The 18,552-nt window shown below is 41.4% G+C and overlaps 1 protein-coding gene across 1 annotated transcript in view; it reads left to right on the plus strand.

Moving 5' to 3' along the window:
- Positions 1 to 18,552, plus strand: part of zfpm2a (zinc finger protein, FOG family member 2a) — a gene marked incomplete at its 3' end in the record, with an annotated part of 116,862 nt that overhangs the window by 64,616 nt on the left and 33,694 nt on the right. Inside the window, exon 5 of the mRNA XM_083990197.1 lies at positions 8,310 to 8,421. Within this exon, the coding sequence (XP_083846323.1) occupies positions 8,310 to 8,421 (112 nt within the window). The remainder of the gene's footprint in view (positions 1 to 8,309; positions 8,422 to 18,552) is intronic.

An 18,552-nucleotide genomic window follows, 5' to 3' on the forward strand; every position in this document is an offset into this window, starting at 1 on the left:
AGAAGAAGAAGATGGAAGAGAAGTGAAAAAAAAAAGAAAGAAAAGTGAAACAAAGTTGAGTGGTGCCAGCTGCTTTGCCATCTGTCACTGTCATGGCTGTAACTCATGATATGTTGAAACAACTTTCTTGAGAAGTGGTGCAGATAATCCTCGATTGTTTCCATTTGCAAGCCCTTAGTGCTCTTGTTATTCCAGCACAAAATGAGTACAGAGAAGAGGGGGGGGGAGGAGGGGGGGTGGAAGTTGTAGAAGATGGACTCATCCCTCAGTTGAGATTGCAGAGATAGTAAGAGAGTGTCTTTGTTGTGTCTTTTTTAAGATGTAAAGTGTGAGCTTCATGTTAGAAAGCAAGGCGAGGAGACTCTGCAACATTATTTCTACATGGACGTTGTCTATTCTAGGCTTTTCTCCCCTTCTTTCTCTCTTGAATTAGTGAGGGAAGAGGACCAGCACAGAGGCTTTACTTGCTTCACCTCCTTCAGAGAAAGAAGGACAGCCACCCTACAGGGAGGCAAACCCCTGCTGGTAGACCTTGATAAGTCCTCGCTGTCCCCTGTCCTGGCCTTAGCCCTCTGATCCTCAGCCTAGTTGGCTCGCGGCCTATCATAGACAAAGCCCTGTTAAAATGACGCTGGACGGATGAACAACCAAGCAGAAAAATTCAAGTCTTCTGACCAAAAAAAGAAAAAAGAAAAAAGAAAAAAAAAGGTTAGCATTGAAGATAAGAAAGCTGATAGGTGCTGGAGGAGATGAAGGTCTGGACAGTGTCCATTCACTCCGTGGTGGTCCAGCAGCGCCTCATTAGATGGATGTGTGTGAGGCTGTCAAAGCAGGAATATTATACCACGGGGTCGTCAGCAAACTAATTGGGTAACAAAGACCATTTCCAGCCCAGGAAACCCATCTTTTAACAGTGCGTGTGCTGAGACTCTGATAAGAGAGTTCACGTCTAATGCATTTAGTGAGGGGCAAGTTCACCATCTTTATCTTATTTACTTAACTTGGTGTAAATATTGTTGGTCTCTTACAGTGGATTTAGTGAGACCCCATTTCTCAGAAGTGCACTCTGAGATCAAACTATTGAACACTGCAGAAATATGTAGATGATCAGGTGGTGTGTGTGTGTGAGTCACAGATAGCCGACCAGTTTGTTCATCATGAGTTTAACGTGTATCTTCTTCTTTGTTCTTCGCCTCAAGTCTGTTTTCTTTCTTTTTTTAATTTCTTGTACTTCCCACTGTGTTTACTGTAATTATTATTCTCGACACTCAGATTTGGAGGGAGCTCAGTTTTTTGAATGAGGAGGTGAGATTGGCTGCATCGACTGAGGGAGGCTCCCGAAATGCAAAAATCGCATACAGTAGATGCCATTCTAATGCATCATGAAATTTATAACTCCAGCAGGGAAGAGAGGGGAGTTCAAAAGAATATTAAAATCCAATACCTAAAGGGGGCACAGAGGTTTATCTAAAGGCAGGGGCTTTATTCAAGCATCATGCCTACTATTTTATTGTTTGTCTTTATTTACTGCCTGTGACTGATCCTAGTCTTCCACGTGTGGTTATGAGAGCAGGGATTTGTTGTGACCCCATTGACTGATTGACTCCTGACTTCCCTTTTTCTTCCTCTTTGAAGAAAACCCCCGTCTGCATGTTTATTCCCGACAGAGAAAGACTGGTTCTGTCCAGAGAATATGCCACCTGCCACCGTGACCCCCAGGGGCCATGGTAATATCCATACAGGTGAACATTACTGGCTCCAGGTTCTCTATTATGTTCCCTCGCACAGCTTCTCGCTGCTCGGGGAGTCGTCCCTAACTTACATGCAAAAGATCAAACAAGTCCTTCCCAATTGAATTCAAATGGGAAATTTCGAGTAATTCAAACAGTGAGTAGTGAAGCGACGGGACTGCTCTGTCCTCTGACCAAAGCCAAACACAAGAAGCACACATGTGGATATGTACACTGTACCTCCAAGACACGATTACAAGTCCTGGAGCACACACATTACAAATTCTACTTTCTCTTGTTTACAACTTCAAATAGTTCTCAGGACATACGCATTACACACAGAGTTATGGCAGTACACACACGTTCACTTGTGAAGTTGAATTAAACATCCTCCACTACAAAGAAAGTTGGGGACATTGTAATTTGAAGCTCAAGGGCAAGAGATGGTGGGAAGTGAAGACGAATCGTGTACAAGTTTTGCCTGGATCAGGAGAGAATGGCGCTGGGGATGTAGGAATATTAAAGGAAAGGAGAGATGACAGAGAGGAGAAGGAAAGGAGAGGAAAGGAAAGGAATCATAAGGAAATGACAGGAAGGGAAAATGAAATGACTTGGAAAAAATCAAAGGAAAGGAAGAAAAAGGAAGTAAAGAAAGAAGGGAAGGAAAAGAATAGAAAGGAAAGGAAGGAAGGCAGGGGTGGAGAAAGGAGGTTGCTTGTCTTCAGGGCAGGTACAGCTTACGCTAAACTGTTTGGCTTTAGAGTTGGAGCACCTCAGTGCGCCTGAAGGTCTTGAAGAATGGAGTACGGATTGAGTCCCCCCCCCCCCCCATCCCCTCTACGTCCGACTCTCTATTCTTCACTCCTCTCCTCCCTGATTTACAAAGCAGCATCTGCTTTTTTCAGTTTGAAAATGTTATAAAATATTCAGTTAATGATTTTGCATTACTCCTTAATCAGAAAATAAAAAAACCCAGAGCAGCCAATGATTAGTCTGCCTCATTACCACTCTGCTATGTCTTTAAAAAAAAAAATGCAGCTGAACGTACAGTAATCACGCATTGCCACCCATAGTCAATATAAACACGACCACTGTGAGCCTTTAAATGGAGTGAAATAAGTAATAGCTAATGCAGCACATGAACTTTGATGCTTACAGTCCAGTCAGCAGGATAAAAGGTGATTTAAATGAGAAAATATTTATTCCCCATAGCGCCGCCATGATAGCAGCAGCCAAATAAAGGCACATGCGCACAGTGATGGGTGTCCCTTTAAAGATTCCAGGAACAGCAGTGACTCTCTCAATTTAATCGATTTTAAAATGAAAAGTCAATTTAACAAAGTTGAAAAGAGAAAGATGGGCTAAGGGAAGAAAAAAGCATTCTCTTGCACTCAAGCAGTAAACTAACTGCCGCACAGAGCAGGCAGAGATTTCAGCTGAATTATCTCCCACCTCACATTTGCTCTTAGGCAAGCAGTTTAAAAGCCAAGCGATTGAGCCAGTGATCCAATTTGAAATGCAGAAATGATTAGAGCAGCTTGCCTCATTTCATATCGAAATTCTCTGATTTATGACAGGGCACCAGCCAAGATCTATCTCTAAAGGGAATTAGTGTGCAATTCCTGCATATTTCTGTTATTTAGCCTCCCAATAGCAGATGCTATAGCCTTAGAGAGAGGGAGAGAGAGGCGGGGGGTGTGGGGTGAAAAAGGAATGAAAGCAGCATATAGGTATCTTTTCATTTCAGCAGATGTAACCATGGCCATTTAGAAGAGCAGAAAATGACACAAAAGCAGACTTGAGAAATGGAGGTATTTCCCACTTTATGTAGGATGTTGACAGAGAGTCTTATTCCAGGGCACAATGAAAAATATGCGGTTCCTAACTAAGCATATATACACAGCTTTACCTAGCGTGTGGATGTTGTTGGTGGTGGTGGTGGTGGGAGAACACAGACTGTGAGGCAGGTTGGCTTTGGCCGTTTTTATTCCAACAAAAAAAAAAAAAAAAAAAGACCCTTGCAACCCATCCATCCTTGAGGCTAAGAAAATATTAATACGCAGAGCGATAACGAGAGCTAGAGGAAAATCTCCCTTAATGAAATTTCCAGTTGACCACATGCAATTTGTTTCATCGCAGTGAACAACTAATTGCAATGGACGTTATCAAGGTGTGAGTGTGCTGTCTGCTGTAAACTGACTGGTAAAACAGGTACAAATCCTTTATCCTTACTCCCATGTTAGAAACAGAGAACATATAAACTTGACATAACCCATACATAAGCTTGTTTTTTTTTGTGTTATATTTATACTGGTAGTAGTGTTGTCTGAAATGGACATGGCACTCTAAATTTATTGCGGTGCTGGGATGTGAACACAAGGTCAAAATATGATGTGGGGGAGAAAAACCCCAATTTTATTTATTATTAGTAATAAAAAAAAGGAAATCAGAGGATATTCAAAGAAGATGTTTATGCTCTTAGTTAGTAAAACATTTCAACTGGTGTTTTTGTTTCAAAATGGCACTACTTCATACCAAGTGGGTGTTGAAAAGCAGGATATAAAGCCCATGAATGTCTTGAGATATTCAGACGGAGTGGTTTTGATCTCTCAGTTGTCTAAATCCTGCAGCTGTGGGATCAAGACAGATACAGTGCCAGTCAGTGACCTTGGTGGAGGGAGAGAGAGAGAGAGGAAAAAAAAAAAAAAGCGATGAGGAAAATAATCATTCCCACCAAGGTTTGTATCGATTTCACCTGCCCTGACCATGAAGCGGGTTAAGAGTAGCCAGTGGTGGTGAAATGGTCAGCGGTGATATCATTAGCTTGTTGTTTACACAGGGAAGCAGGGAGTTAGAAGAAGGCTGAGTGTCACAAGCCACTTTCTTCTTCACCTCCTTCAGCTGATCAGAGGATCATGGTATCAAGGAGGGATTAGTAGCGACTTGGGATTTGTGTGATTGGTTAATTTATTGCGGTGATGGCAGGTCTTTCATCTATGGCAACATTTAATCAGCGCAGCCACAGAGGCTATTACAGGTTAGCTCCTTTCTGGAGTCAGTCCGGCTGTGCCATCAGCTCTATCACAATTCCCCTGAAATTTCCAAATTATCTGGAACAGGCTTTAGCTTCTCAGTAATAAAAATTAGAACAGATTCCTGATAGAAGCTTTTGCTCACACAGGGCCAATTATAAATAGTACAGCCCTGCCTTGGAAGAGGGAAAAGGGGAAGGGGAAAAAAATCCAAGTCTGAGAGATGTGCACGGAACTTATCGTTCAGCCCCTGCTCCGCTCTGATCCAAATCCGTGTGGCTGAAAATTTATATTAGATTTTATCACAGAGGCCTAAGTCTAGAAAAATCAATGAAGGTTATCTTTTATGTTGCAGCAACTTGTGGAAATATTGATTTTCATTTTATAGCGAATTTGGAGCATCAGTTTGTAATCACTTCCTCGCTGACTACACTGTTTTGGTCACTGTATCTCTTACACGAGAAACGGTAACAGAGCTCAGGAAAAAAAAAAAAAATTACGGAGAGTATTGAAACCACTGGAGTGAAGGCAGAGGGTGGATAAACCATAACACACTACGAAGAGAAGAAGGCCAGAGAGGTTTTTACAGGCTCTGACAGGGATAATAGACTATAAACTGATCCCAAACACTACATCTCTGTAGAAAACACATATTTGCTTGTGCTGTTTATATGAATATCTATTACAAATAACTGCAGTGATCATGTGATAAGTATGTAGGAATATGTTCAGCTTTTTTGGGGCTTTTTACACATCATTAAAATGACATTAAGTAGTGAAGAAGTAAAGATTAGTCATTTCTTCAAATGCAAATGCTTGTATTTTTTGCAGCTGACATGTTTATCTATCCATTAGGGGTCAGCATATTTTACAAACTCCTCGAGAGCTGTTTTGGGGGAAGGCAAGCGCTTCCATATGTCACATCCGCTGGCTGTATGATTTTTAGGTAGAGAAGGAGAGGAGAGTTTGTTTCTACAAAACCATTTCATCATATACTCCCTCGCTCCAGGGAAATCGTAATTTTCTGCCTGCCAATCTGCATTTCTCCTGGACTCGGCCACTTAGGCCAGCTGATCCGGTTGTACAAATGTTTTCATTTGCATTTGCAGACGCTCCTCCCTGCAGTGACGCCATTATGTCTTAATCCTAAATATGTTGTGTGCGGTTTGCTCCCCTGCATTTCTTTGTCTTTTGTGACGGCTGCTACATGCAGCATGCTTACAAAGCGCATTGGGCAACCATTGTCACTATAGATGCATTATGTAAATCTGCTCTGAGAGACAGTCATGGGTTGTTGCTGCTCAGTTTCCAGTAGAAACGAAGCAATAGAAAAAAGTAGTAATTGACAATAAAATCTAAATAATACATAACACCCATATTGAGAATTGTAAAAGTTTCTATCAAAGCAATAACTAAAAGAACAATTGTGTTTACTACAATTATTTTTTACAAATTTATTCTGACTTGTAACAGTGGGAGGACGTCTGGTTAATGTGCTGTTTTGTCCCTGTTGGCTACATTAAGAGCAGCTGGAATATCATGAATTCCCAGAGTCTCAGAGGGACGGCAGAGAGGCCTCTCGCTGCTGAATAAGAGATGGCTCCTGTCTGGAGATCTAAGAAAGGGTTAATCTGATTCCCATTTCAGATAGTCGTCCTAGCAACAATCGGCCGGTCTGCTCTGCTCCTTTGACAGGGGTGTGAGATTTTCAGGTTAGCCAGATAGAAGACTTTATTGTGAGGCTAATTTGAAATGTGAAATCGCGGATGGCTTAAATTACAGAGGTCCTCTCTCTCTCATCTGCTGCCAGGACGGGATAAGAAGATGCCAGAAGAAGGAATAAGAATATCAATAGACACAATTTACTGTCTGTGTTTGATCAGTTTGGCAGTGCAGTTTGCCAATGTGCAAAGCTATACATATAAGGACTATTTAGAAATCTGTCTTTATTTAGTGTCTGTATTTGTTTCCTTAATTTTGCCGACAAAATCCGAACAGATTCTTATCACCCCTCTGAGATGTATTTGCTGTTGGTGAATAATTCTCTCTCTCTAAAAAAAAAAAAAAAAAAAAAATCAGTGTGTCCTCCAGCCTCCGACTAGATAGAGTTCATGGAAAGAGAAATGGGTGGGTGGTGGAGGAGGAGGAGGGGGCATGCAGGCGCGCTGCCGGAGCACAGTGCTCATCTCTTGTGCATATCTGTGCCAATTCAGACCTTTAACATGCTCAAGTGACATTTGCATTTATCCTTGAAGGTTGTTGCCTTTTGCGGGGGAGAAATAAGTGAAAAGCACAGGAGAGGACCAGTGTTTTTCTGTTGCATTAGGCAGATGGACAGTGTCCTGTCGCTGCCTGCCTCAGATGGAAAAAGAAATGAAGTGTCGAGATTGCACCCCAACCCATTTTCTCTTAGCTAAACTATTTCTGTAACATCCTAATGAAGAAGGGCCCAAGGGTTCAAAAGTAATGGCCTTGAAATACTGACATTTTGCCTTTAAGTAATAGGCTACTGTACCCAGCTGCCTGAGAGGTTGCTACCGCCTCCACCCAACCCCAACCCCCACACTCTCCCTCAAACACACACACACATCTCAAGCACACATTTTGCAGTAACAGTAAAAATATATATAATAAAAAAAAAACACCAAAATAAAATATAACAGAAAAGAATCACATATGGATAAACTGGTGACACTGCACCATGTGAATCTATTACAGTGGACGTTGTGCTCTATCTCCCTGTTTTATTTTTTTCTCTTGCTGAGAAATAAAGCTCCACTTTTGACCTCTGACCGGGAAGAAAAACGACCTTACACATTCAGAATAATTTCCCAGCATATTATAAAAACTCTAACCTCAATCGCCCTTTGAAATGGATACTGATTCTTTAAATTCTTCCCTGCTTGTTTCAGGAAATAGTGAGATCATGGCGATAGTGAAGCACAATGTGCCCAAAGTTCACTGCTGAACACTCGCTTCCTTCTCTCTGAAAGTCACCAGCTCTTTTTTTTCCTTTCTTTCTTTCTTTCTTTCTTTCTTTCTTTCTTTCTTTCTTTCTTTCTTTTTTTTTTTTTTTTATAATTCCCAGACACCTGAGATGTTCTTGTTAATCTAAGAGATCTGATGCTGAATCATTGGGTTCAATCCTGGATGAGAATTCCTCCGTTTTTCATACAAAGCAGGCTCTTGCCCCCATTTGTCACCACTCCAGCCACTGCAGCCTTAGTCCTCAGGCCATAACACACACACACACACACACACACACACACACACACACACACACACACACACACACACACACACACACACACACACACACACACACACACACAGAACCTGCTCTGATTTTCAAATCTTCTCAGCAATGTTAAAAAAAAAAGAAAAAAAAAAGGGATTGGGTGGACTTAAGTTACATGCTTTATAGTTTGTGAAATTGTCTGTTTATGGCCATTCAGAGCGGCAGAAGAGCGTAACTCAGTGGTTATTAGTGTTTCTTTAATCAGCAAAATAAGCAAATGATTAGTGTTTGTTATCTGTTCCTGTCCAGAAGACGAAGAGCACGGTCCCGGTGGTGCTAAGCGCCGGCCCCAGGTGGCTGCTGGATGTGACTTGGCAGGGAGCAGAAGACAACAAAAACAACTGTGTGGTGTACAGCAAAGGTAAGCAAGCAGCGCCGGCATCCTGTTATCTCTCCGCAGCGCAACACACCACGCCACAGCACCACAGCAAAGACACTGACAATTCTCCATCCACTCCACTCCTGCCTGTCTCTCTTTCTCTCTCTCTCACACCCTCTCTCCCTCTCTCTCCCCTCTGTCTTTCTTTTACTTTTTCTCCCCTCTTTCCTGCCCTCTTTGCTTCTCAAAGTCACAAACAAATAAGTAATCACAAGCGAATAATTGCATGTGCACAGCTACAAGGACACACCACAAAAAGACACACGTGCGCACATTCTTGCACCATATCTGTTTCTCTCATCCAAAGAGTAATTTATATCACTAAAACTCTGATTAGGAACTGAGAAACATCACTTGACACACAGAGTTAATGGTCTTTAGATTTCACAAGGTAATTAATGCCCCTTTTTTTTCCTCTTTTATACTAAGTGAATCCCTATCTCAGAGCAGATAGCGAGCAAAGCTTGAGTGGAGATGGGTTTGCCATTTTGCTTCATTTGTTCTCTCGCTAATTCAGCAAAGCTTTAGCTGTTTATCTTTAATAAATCGGACATTCATATGAGCCCTCTAGAAATGGATTTATGTAAATATGCGAGAGGAGATAAAAAAAACAACAACATATCTGTCATGAAATCCATGTTGTTTATTCTAAGCTGACCCCGAAAAGTAGAAAAACCCTAAATGACCCACTGACATAAAGATAAATTCCTCAATCTGCTGCATTGTGTCCAGAGAAAAGCCTCATTAAAGCAGGCCAGCATGGATCTGGAGACGACTCGGTTTGTTGCAGGCTGAATGAGAAGATGCTTAAAGTGTACACAGCCCTGACACACCAGTCTGTGGCTTCACTTCTCATGAAAGCACGAGACGTCTACGGCTATAATTGGGTCTTGACGGGTGTTAACCAGAGAGACACTAGCAAAATAAATACGTAAATAAAGATGTGTTTTGGATTCCAAAGGGTGAAGGAAAAGGGGGCTCCATTTATCACTTTTCAAAAATGATTACCCCGTGACAATACCCCCAAAGCTGAAATGGAGCTTCTTCTCCCTCAAAGTGAATAAGTGGCAGGAGTGGGATTTGCAACCCGGATTTTCGGTCTCCCAATTCTCATCTACTAATCACTAGACTGCACTGGGGAGTTATCCTCTTAACCGGCTACTTAACTTTGTGCTCTTTATCACCAAATCATTAAAGTTTTGATAAGCTGTTAAAGAAGATTATGCACTTCTTTAAAATCTTCTAATCTTTTTGCTCGGAGACTGACTGTATGAAACAAAAAAAAAGGGGGCAATAACAGGATTTCTCACTTTTCTTTTTCTTTTTCTTTTTTTTTTGTTAAGTCTGGAGAATTTCCTCTGCCGCTCTTCATACATGTATCGAGATAGCATCACATGCAGCATCGACACCTCGGCTGTTTGTCACTGCTGGTGTGACCTTATTAAATTAAACACAATAACATCTCCACATGTCCCCCTGTGAGTTGTTGTGTGCTGTGCTGTATGAGTCTGTTACTCTAAATCCTCCACTAGAATCAGCACACAACTTCCACACAACTGATGTTACATGATAACAGTCGTAGTTCTGAATACAAGGAATTAATTTAAATCCTAGATTAGACACAAATGATCTCATTGCTTCATTGTAGCTGTGAGACAGACACTCATCAAATACATCAGACAGCATGAGTTTGTTTCATTTCATTGAATAATAATGTCAGAGGGAGAAAAAAAGCTGGCTTGAGCTCTCACTTTTGACTTTGAAAGGAACACTACAGTAAATATCAAAAAATTCGATACTACTGTGATACCACAAGGTACAAAAAATTCATACTGTGTAATCCCACACTTGACTCAAGCAGCTTTGTAGCAACTTTGCCACAGAGCTTTGGATAAATTGGTTGGGTGTCCGTTTTTCCTCAGCTCTCTTACCAAAAATTGTTCCACATTTTGCTCATGGCGATTTTTTTTTTTCTTAGTTGGACTTGGAGTAAGTTCAGAAAGTGGTGAAGTGTTTGATGCCGTTCAGCCGTTTGACTCTTGCGTCCAGAGTCGATTTACACCTCACATTCTTCTTCATCGCCTTCTGTTAAATATTCCAATCTGCATGAGTGTGTGTGTGTCTGTGTGTGTGTGTGTGCGTGCGTGTCCATGCGCGCGCACCCTCTGGAGGTGACATTGAAATTGAATGTCGGCGTGGTGGAAATATCAAATCTTGTCAAATTCAATATTGAATTTGGTCTTTCTGCTGCAGTTTCCAAGCAGCACTGGAATTGTGTTTATCATGTCGACACTAGCGTGGGTTGACTAAAAGGAAACGGCTCGTCAGTCCAACAGGAACTTTCTCGCCACCTCGAAAAGCTGAGGCCCCAGATTGTTTATATCTTCACCCCTGTGCTGTTTCCCCTCTGTCGGCTGCTTCATTGCTCCCTGAGATGCGTTACTTATGGAAAACAGTGAATATCTCAATACACAGTATGCTTGCAGAATATGTTTTGGCTCACGTTTCAGTGGTCTCGGCTTTCTTTATGGCTGCCTGAAAAGATAGTAGCAGTTCACTTTGGATGCTTGCCAGTCTGAATCTATGGGGGAGTATCTTTAAGTAAGGACTGGTGATTGGTTTGAGTGGCTGTAGCTTACTGCTGGGCGTTCTGTCCTATGATTTCTGCATTACATTTTGTAACAACTGCTCATCCTCCATCCGCGAAACTTGTCATTCAGGAAGTCTGGGGAAATATGTGCAGAGGGAGAGAGGACAGGATTCAGCAAAACAATTCCTCTGAGAGTTGTGTTCCAGCAGTGTGTTATGTATAATACATGCAGTGGAATGTGTAACAAGCAGCAAGGTGGTGTAGTCCGGTCCCCTACAGGGCGCCTCCGGACATCAGCACCGCGACAAGCTAAGCTAACTATAGTGACAAATATAGATTCTTTCTTTTCTTTTTCTTTTTTGTTAATGTTGGGATCCTATAATAACACTACATCAATTTATATTCTGTTTCCTGTCTCTTATCATTTCATCCAGATGAGCAGAAAGACAGAAGCGTTTAAAAAATTAGAAGTCAAAGACCAGGAGTAATGTTCAAGGCATTTAAAGGTCTCAAATTATGATTCACAGAGCCATTTCATGAATATAAATTCTTCTTTGAATTCCTTTTCTTAAAATGAGTGGCAGCGAGAGCCCTGAAGTGGAAGTAGGAAATGTGCAATATCTGTTTTTCCCAGGCTGTCAGCATGGCCCTGTTTGTTTTACATTAAACTCCTAGGAAGAGCCTTAGCAGCCAGCCATTACTAAAACGCTCAACTCTACTACTGCGCTAACTCATTATCGAGAAATCCACCTGGAACTCCCACAATGCTCTCCTCCACACTCCGACAGTTTCTTTGAAGCGCTGAAGTTATAGAAACAGGCAGCAAGTCTGCAGAGTAATTATATGTTACAGTAATGCTGGAGACCGTGGGGAGAGAGGGAGGGAGGGGGAGAGGGAGAGTGTGACAGACAGGGACACAGAAAGACAGAAACTAGCGAGGAATTTTCTCTACAGATAAACAACAGATTGATAAACAATACAGCTGGAGAGTAGGAGACATTTAACACAGAATGAAACCCAGTGCCATTTTGATTTGAATTAGTTTCCAATGGAGACTCAGTTTGAATGTGGGATGTATTTCAGCAGCTGACCTAAAGGTCAATGTCAGCAGTTTATTCACCTTTCACTGATAGGTGACCTCTAGTGGCTGTAGGAGTTGTGACAGGAGCAAAGAGGGAGTCAGGTGACGTTCAGAAATGGTTGGAGGATCATTTCTGTTTGTACAACAGTAGCAACATGTTTATTATTGTAACTGTCATAACAAAGGTCCTCTCTAACCTTAAGGAAATATTTAGTTCAACAAAAAACAACTGTGATCCTTTCCCCAATATTTGAGCTTAAAAATCAAATCCTGTCCATTGCATAAACTTAACCATGTGTCTCTTTATTGTAACCATCAAGAGTTACACTCTGTGTTTTTTTTTTATTATTGCAGCCATGCCATTGTGATGCTATTTGAAAGAGATGCTCTTGTGGGATGAGTCCTTGCTGGCTTACCCAGCCAATGAACATTAAGCCCAGTTGTGATTCATCCATGTGTATGTTATTCTCTATTCTTCTGATTGTGCACGAATCAACAAAAAATGTGTCATCATTTTGACTTCCATACTCCTTTTCTTCCAAATAACATTATAGATATTTAAAAACAGTTCACAAACATACAGTTTTTTTTAAAGTAGCAATGTGCATGTGAGCAATTTTCAGCTGCAAATTAACACACATTTACAACACGATGTAACTGGGATGGGAAAATAAAGTAGTTCCCTTGTTCACTGGGTGTTGCTGAAATTTGACTCTTCAATTCAATCCATTATTGGTTCTGATCTTTTTTTTTAAAGAGTTAAAGAAATGACAACTGTCATTTTAAGGCCTATGCTACAATATATGACTCAATTCATTCTCAGTGTGAACCTTCATTGTGCTTACTCCATTGTTACCTGATATCAGAGTCCATTGAAACTATACACACACTCTGTGACCACATTATGTGGCATTATTCAGAGGTCACCTAAACTTTTCAACTGTAAGCCTCTTAGGCCAGACCACATTCAGATACAGCATGTCCAATAAGTCTCCAGAGCAACTTAGCCTATTGTTCGTGGAGAAATTGACCAATGTAACTAGGCCGTTTTACATAAGCCCGGACAGTGCAGAATTAGCTAACTCGCTGTGTCTTTGTATTATTTCATATTCTCTAAGTCCTCACAATCAGATCCTTTTTTATGCCTTCATTTGCTCTTTCCACTGCTCCATAGCCGTAGACCTCTGAGGCATAAGATGAACTGGTGCCTGGACAGATGTAGTATCTCTTTGACTTCTTCTTCTTCTTTTCTTTTTTTTTTTCAATAAAACCAGACTTGCGAAGACTTACAGTACAAAGACACTTCAAGTTTTTTTTTTTTTTTTTTATCTCCAGAAATGAAACATAAAGCTGCACTGTTTCCTGCACTGCTCACTGGTAGCATGCAGCATTAACTGGTGAGAGGAGAGGACTCTTACAGTTCAAAATTTAATTGTTCATTTCAACCCTCCTCTTTTAAAATGACTGCAGCGAATAGGAGGTGCGAGGGTTATTATCTGTTATCTGGGAACATAGCGAAATAGTGTGACTGAATAATAACTAAACAACTGACACAATGTAAAAATTTCATTATCAGTGTATTAAAACAAAATTGTACCCTAAAGGAGTCCCCACCACAGCTCAGAGCAGCCGACTAATTATGTTTAATTAAAAGACAACAGAGATCAACAGAATCGTTTTCATTAGGAAATTATTAATGATTCCACTGCAACAATAATTGATTGCACTGAGCCACGCGATAACTGGGTACGGTCAGGCTGGAGTGAGCCGGGTGGAGACGAGAGGCTGGTTTAGGCATTTGGCAGCTGTTGAGTATAGCGTGTCTTTTAGCTGTAGCTTCCACATTAGCAATTGAGGAGAAGTTGCAAAGCTGGCTTTATGGAGAGGAAGGGGAGGGGTGTGTGTGTGTGTGTGTGGTGGGCTGAAGACACTGAAATCCAAATCATACGGCCATCTAAGAGGACTTACACAGCCCACACATGCATTTTGGAAGCATTCATACACATACAAGCTGTATGCATGACTAAGAGGGGAACACATACTTTTATTATTTTCTCCTTTTTCTGTATACAAACATATTTAAGAGGGTGTTTTTTACTTGTTTTTTTTCACATACACACACACACACACACACTGCTCCATTCAGAGCCATGTGAAAGACGTGCGCTCCAGACACTTCCTCCGACAGCCTTTTATGTGCATTGTTCTCCCGACGCACAGGCAGTTTCCCCTGTGCTAGACAGTATAGCACAGGCTCCAGACACCACACTCTTCTTGCTGCCACAGCACCCACACTCACTGCAAACAGACACACAGACACACACACTAACACACACGGACCTAACGCCATTACCGAAAATTCGCATAATGGCTGCTGACACATATGTGTCCATCTGCATTCAGCGCAGACTAAGCCCTGAGACAAAAACAACAATACAGGGGGAGAAGATGCAAAAGAAGTGATGGGCACTGATGAGGAATGAGACTGCTCTTTTCATATATCATCATGTAGCATTTTGTAGCTGTGGTGTTCATGCGCATTTTTTTTGAGTATGTGCTTGTGATCTGTGTTGTGAGCGTGCGTGTATGTGTGTATGTGTGAGTATAGCCGGTCGTCCTTGTATCAATGCCACGGAGGGTGTCAGGCTAATGAGCGTGGGCTGTCCTTAGAGCAGGAGGGTTTGGGTTGTGCCATTCACCCTGCATATTTAAATGCCTTGTAGAGCTTAAGTAGGCCCACTTTTCCATGTCAGGGCAGCGTTCAATCCTGCTGCGACCATTAATTATGATACCATTGTGCTCCAGTGTGGCTAATAAGAGTGATGTATTGCACCCTCGTGGCATTATAATCATCTGAGTGAAGTACCTGGACTACACTGAGCTCGCTTTAAGCACCACGTTTTTTTTAAAAAAGGGAAAAAAAAACACAAAGTGAAGAGGAAGCTTCTTCCCTCCTCTCCATCTCCACAGGCTGCTGCATTGGTTAATGCTCCTGCATGAGTGTGTCACAGATTTAACTTCTCTATAATTGTATAATCAATGATGAGAAACGCTTTGGTATTGATCATGCAGGAGGGCTGGAAGTGTGTCTGCAAAAAGGGGAACACACGTATACAACCACTTGTGCTCGGCTGCAGAGTGCACCGGCGCCACAGGCACATGAGTCATAATTTTTGATTATTTTTGTCACTTTTTTTCATCCATGCATGTGCACTCTCTCTCTCTATCGGCGCTGTGTAAGCATGTTATATGAGTTATCTGCACTGCTCTCTCAGATGCCTTTGCACACAGAGCTGGTTAAGTGGATTTTTAGGAGCTGCTTCTTAATATTTGGAGCATGTCTCCACAGTATTGAATGTGTTCAATACAGATGGGGAAAAAAGATCACATTTTATTACATTAATCACTGCAAGTTAATGTGATTATATGTACTTTATATTTCCCTTCTTAACTTCCCTCCCTTAACAGCATAATCAATGACCATTTTTATATTCATTGAAAAATTCTGCGGATATGAAAATAAGCCTCTGCGAGGTTTTTTAATCTACTGCGGGATCTTGAGTCAGTAATTAAAGAGTCCATTCTATGTGTGTCTTCTAAAAACCCTTAGCCTGCTTTTAGGCCTGGGTATGATCCAGCCCACCGCCCCCATCTCTGCTGTGGTAAGTAGGTGTGAAAAGCATTGTCAGTGTGCTTCAGGATAAAGCCCTGCTGTTGGATGCCATTGGTCAGAGTCAAACCCCCCACACACATACACACAAGATCCAGGAGCAGGTTGAGAAGAAGAGTGTATGAGTGTGTGTGTGTGGAGACAGAGGATGTAGGGGGTTTGTGAGTGTGCATGTGTATGTGTGTGTGTGGTGTGTGGAGGGATAATCAGAGACAAAAGCTGAGAGCTGGAGAGAGAGGGGCCTTTCTACACATCCACACAGATTTTTTTTTTTTGGTTGGGGGGGTGAGGTTGGTGCCTTTTTATCTGGCGAGAGGGGGGTCACAATGTGTGTATATGTGTGTGTGTCTGTGTCTGTGTGTGTGTGAGTGAGAGAGAGAGATGGAGGGAGAGAGATAGAGGAATCACTGGGGTGGAGGGGTGTTTAGATCGTCAGTCAGCGTGATGGAAAACCACACGGTTAAAGTCCCTCTGAGGGTTGACACAGGACTGCAGCAAGTGGAACTAAACAAGTGAAACTGAGTCTAGGTGCAACTCTGATGCACTGAGGGAGAGAGGAGATGATCATACTATGAAAAAAAGCCCACTGAGAGGAAGGGGGTAAAAAAAAAAAAAAAGAGCATGACAGTGGAAGAAAAACACTGATACACCTTTAAAAGAAAAACATACAACACTACCAGTTACGATGATGATAGCACTAGCTTAGAGAATAGAGTTGCAACAATTCCACTCAAGCCGTATAGGGTCTATAGTCGAGCAGGCTCCATTTTTCCTTTGATAATGTAAACCCCTGCAAATCAATTTTTAGGTTGGGCAAAACATAATCAGATTTTCTCTGAAGAAATAGCTCGACACATTACAAAATTGTTTTGTGGGGTCGCCACTGTGTTCATGCAGGCGCGCTCGGCGATAACCTTTATACATACCTTTGCAGCTAATCCATTTTATTGATTGTACATCCACCTGCGTGGAAAAAAAACACATAGCCCCATAGTCTTTAGAGTGCGCTATCAGTGTGATATCACCCCCTTTTTCTTTTCTCATTGCAACGCATGGAGGAACACAACGGCGAGCCACCTCTAGCACTAGTACCTTATCTGTGGGTTGTTTTATCATGCAATCTGGTCAAGGGATCTTAGCTATTCTACCCCTCTTAAAGCCCAATGCCATGGGTAAGGACACAGGGATGAGGAAGGTGGCTTCAGCAATGAGCAGCGAAGATGTAGCCGCTGTTGTAGTTGGGAAATGTGATATGAGGTAAAGTGAATAATCCTCCTAGAAGCGTGGTTAAAACATATTTCATCATGTGCACCAGTCATCTGGAGATAGCACACAGGAGAGCTGCAGTCAGGGTCAGTTTTTGCCCTTTTTTGTTCATTTCTAGAGTAAAATAACCCGAAAAACTGAGCAGGACAAAGACTGCCCTCACCAGCAGAGGATGTAGTAGCATTAACAAAGCAAAACCCCTCCTGGGGTAATGACAGCCGTGGATGACTGGGCACACATAATGTCTGACTTCTACAATTAATACCATGACCTTAGCGCTACCTTAGCCTATAAAACTAAGTACTTTTGGTCGCCTAAATTCAATCGAACCTCGGCCTTGGGTGGAAGACAAGAAAGTGCTCATACTGTATGAATGTATGAATCCTTCTTGTGTTGATTTTTCATCATGAAGCAACCTGTGTTTTTGGTTGTTTACTGGTGTGAGCACATGTTGGGTGGGTTGTCTGTGATACTGACAATTCTGCAGATCTGTTTTGTGCACCTGAGTATGTGCATATGAAGAACCATTGAGGGTAACAAATGTATCCAAATTGAATGTTATGCTATCATTTACATGCATTCAGCAAAGGCAAGGCACCAGCTCAGTTTTAACACTAGTCCCTGGCCTCATGTTACCTTGAAAATGTATCCCGGTGAGTCCCACACAGTGAAGTGTGCAGTTTTTAAATTTAGGAAAAAGGGAGCTCTGGTACAACGAGAGACATGTTGTTGGTCGTAAACTATGGCTTAGGAATAGTTAGGGATCCCAGCTAAGAGACTTGGGGTAACACTTTCTATAAATACACACTATTAAGCATTAGTTAAATACTGAATGTATCATTTATAACACATGAATACTCATTTGTATGTAGTTTATAAACACAGTTAAAAAAAATGTTTTACTCATCATTGATAAACACTATTTATAAACTACATAATAATGAGTATTCATGTGTTATAAATGAAGAATTCAGTATTTATTAATGCTTAACTAATGCTTAATAGTGTGTACTTATTATAATTATTATGAGACTTGGTTATAGTTATGGTTATAGGTTGGAAAAAAAAACACTGGTTAATTCCATCTCTGTCATGACAAACTGTTTTCCTGTGTGATGTGTCCATGTCACCCATTATTTTATGATAAACAGGTTGAGGTATAGAATCAGACAACATGGACATAGTTAGAAAATGATCATGTGGTCTCTTTTTAGATATAATGACAAACAACCAGTGCCATGATTCAAGTATTACGACTTGCTGTTGATAAGATCTCTTTTTACTGTCCTGCTGTGTGAAGCACTTTGGGCTACGTGTTTGTATAACTGAAAGGTGTAGGATAAACAAAGTTGACTAGGAGTTCCTGCTCTGATCTCAGTGAGTTACAGTTCAGCAAACGCTTTGATTTTTACATGTGTAAGGTTGTTAAGCCTTGAGCCTCGTGTCTGTCCTCACCATGACGGTGATATTTGCTGCTTATGAAGCTAAAGCCTCACCTCCTCTAGG

The sequence above is a fragment of the Trachurus trachurus genome (genome assembly GCF_905171665.1).
Source record: "Trachurus trachurus genome assembly, chromosome: 16".
Taxonomy (NCBI): Eukaryota; Metazoa; Chordata; class Actinopteri; order Carangiformes; family Carangidae; genus Trachurus; species Trachurus trachurus.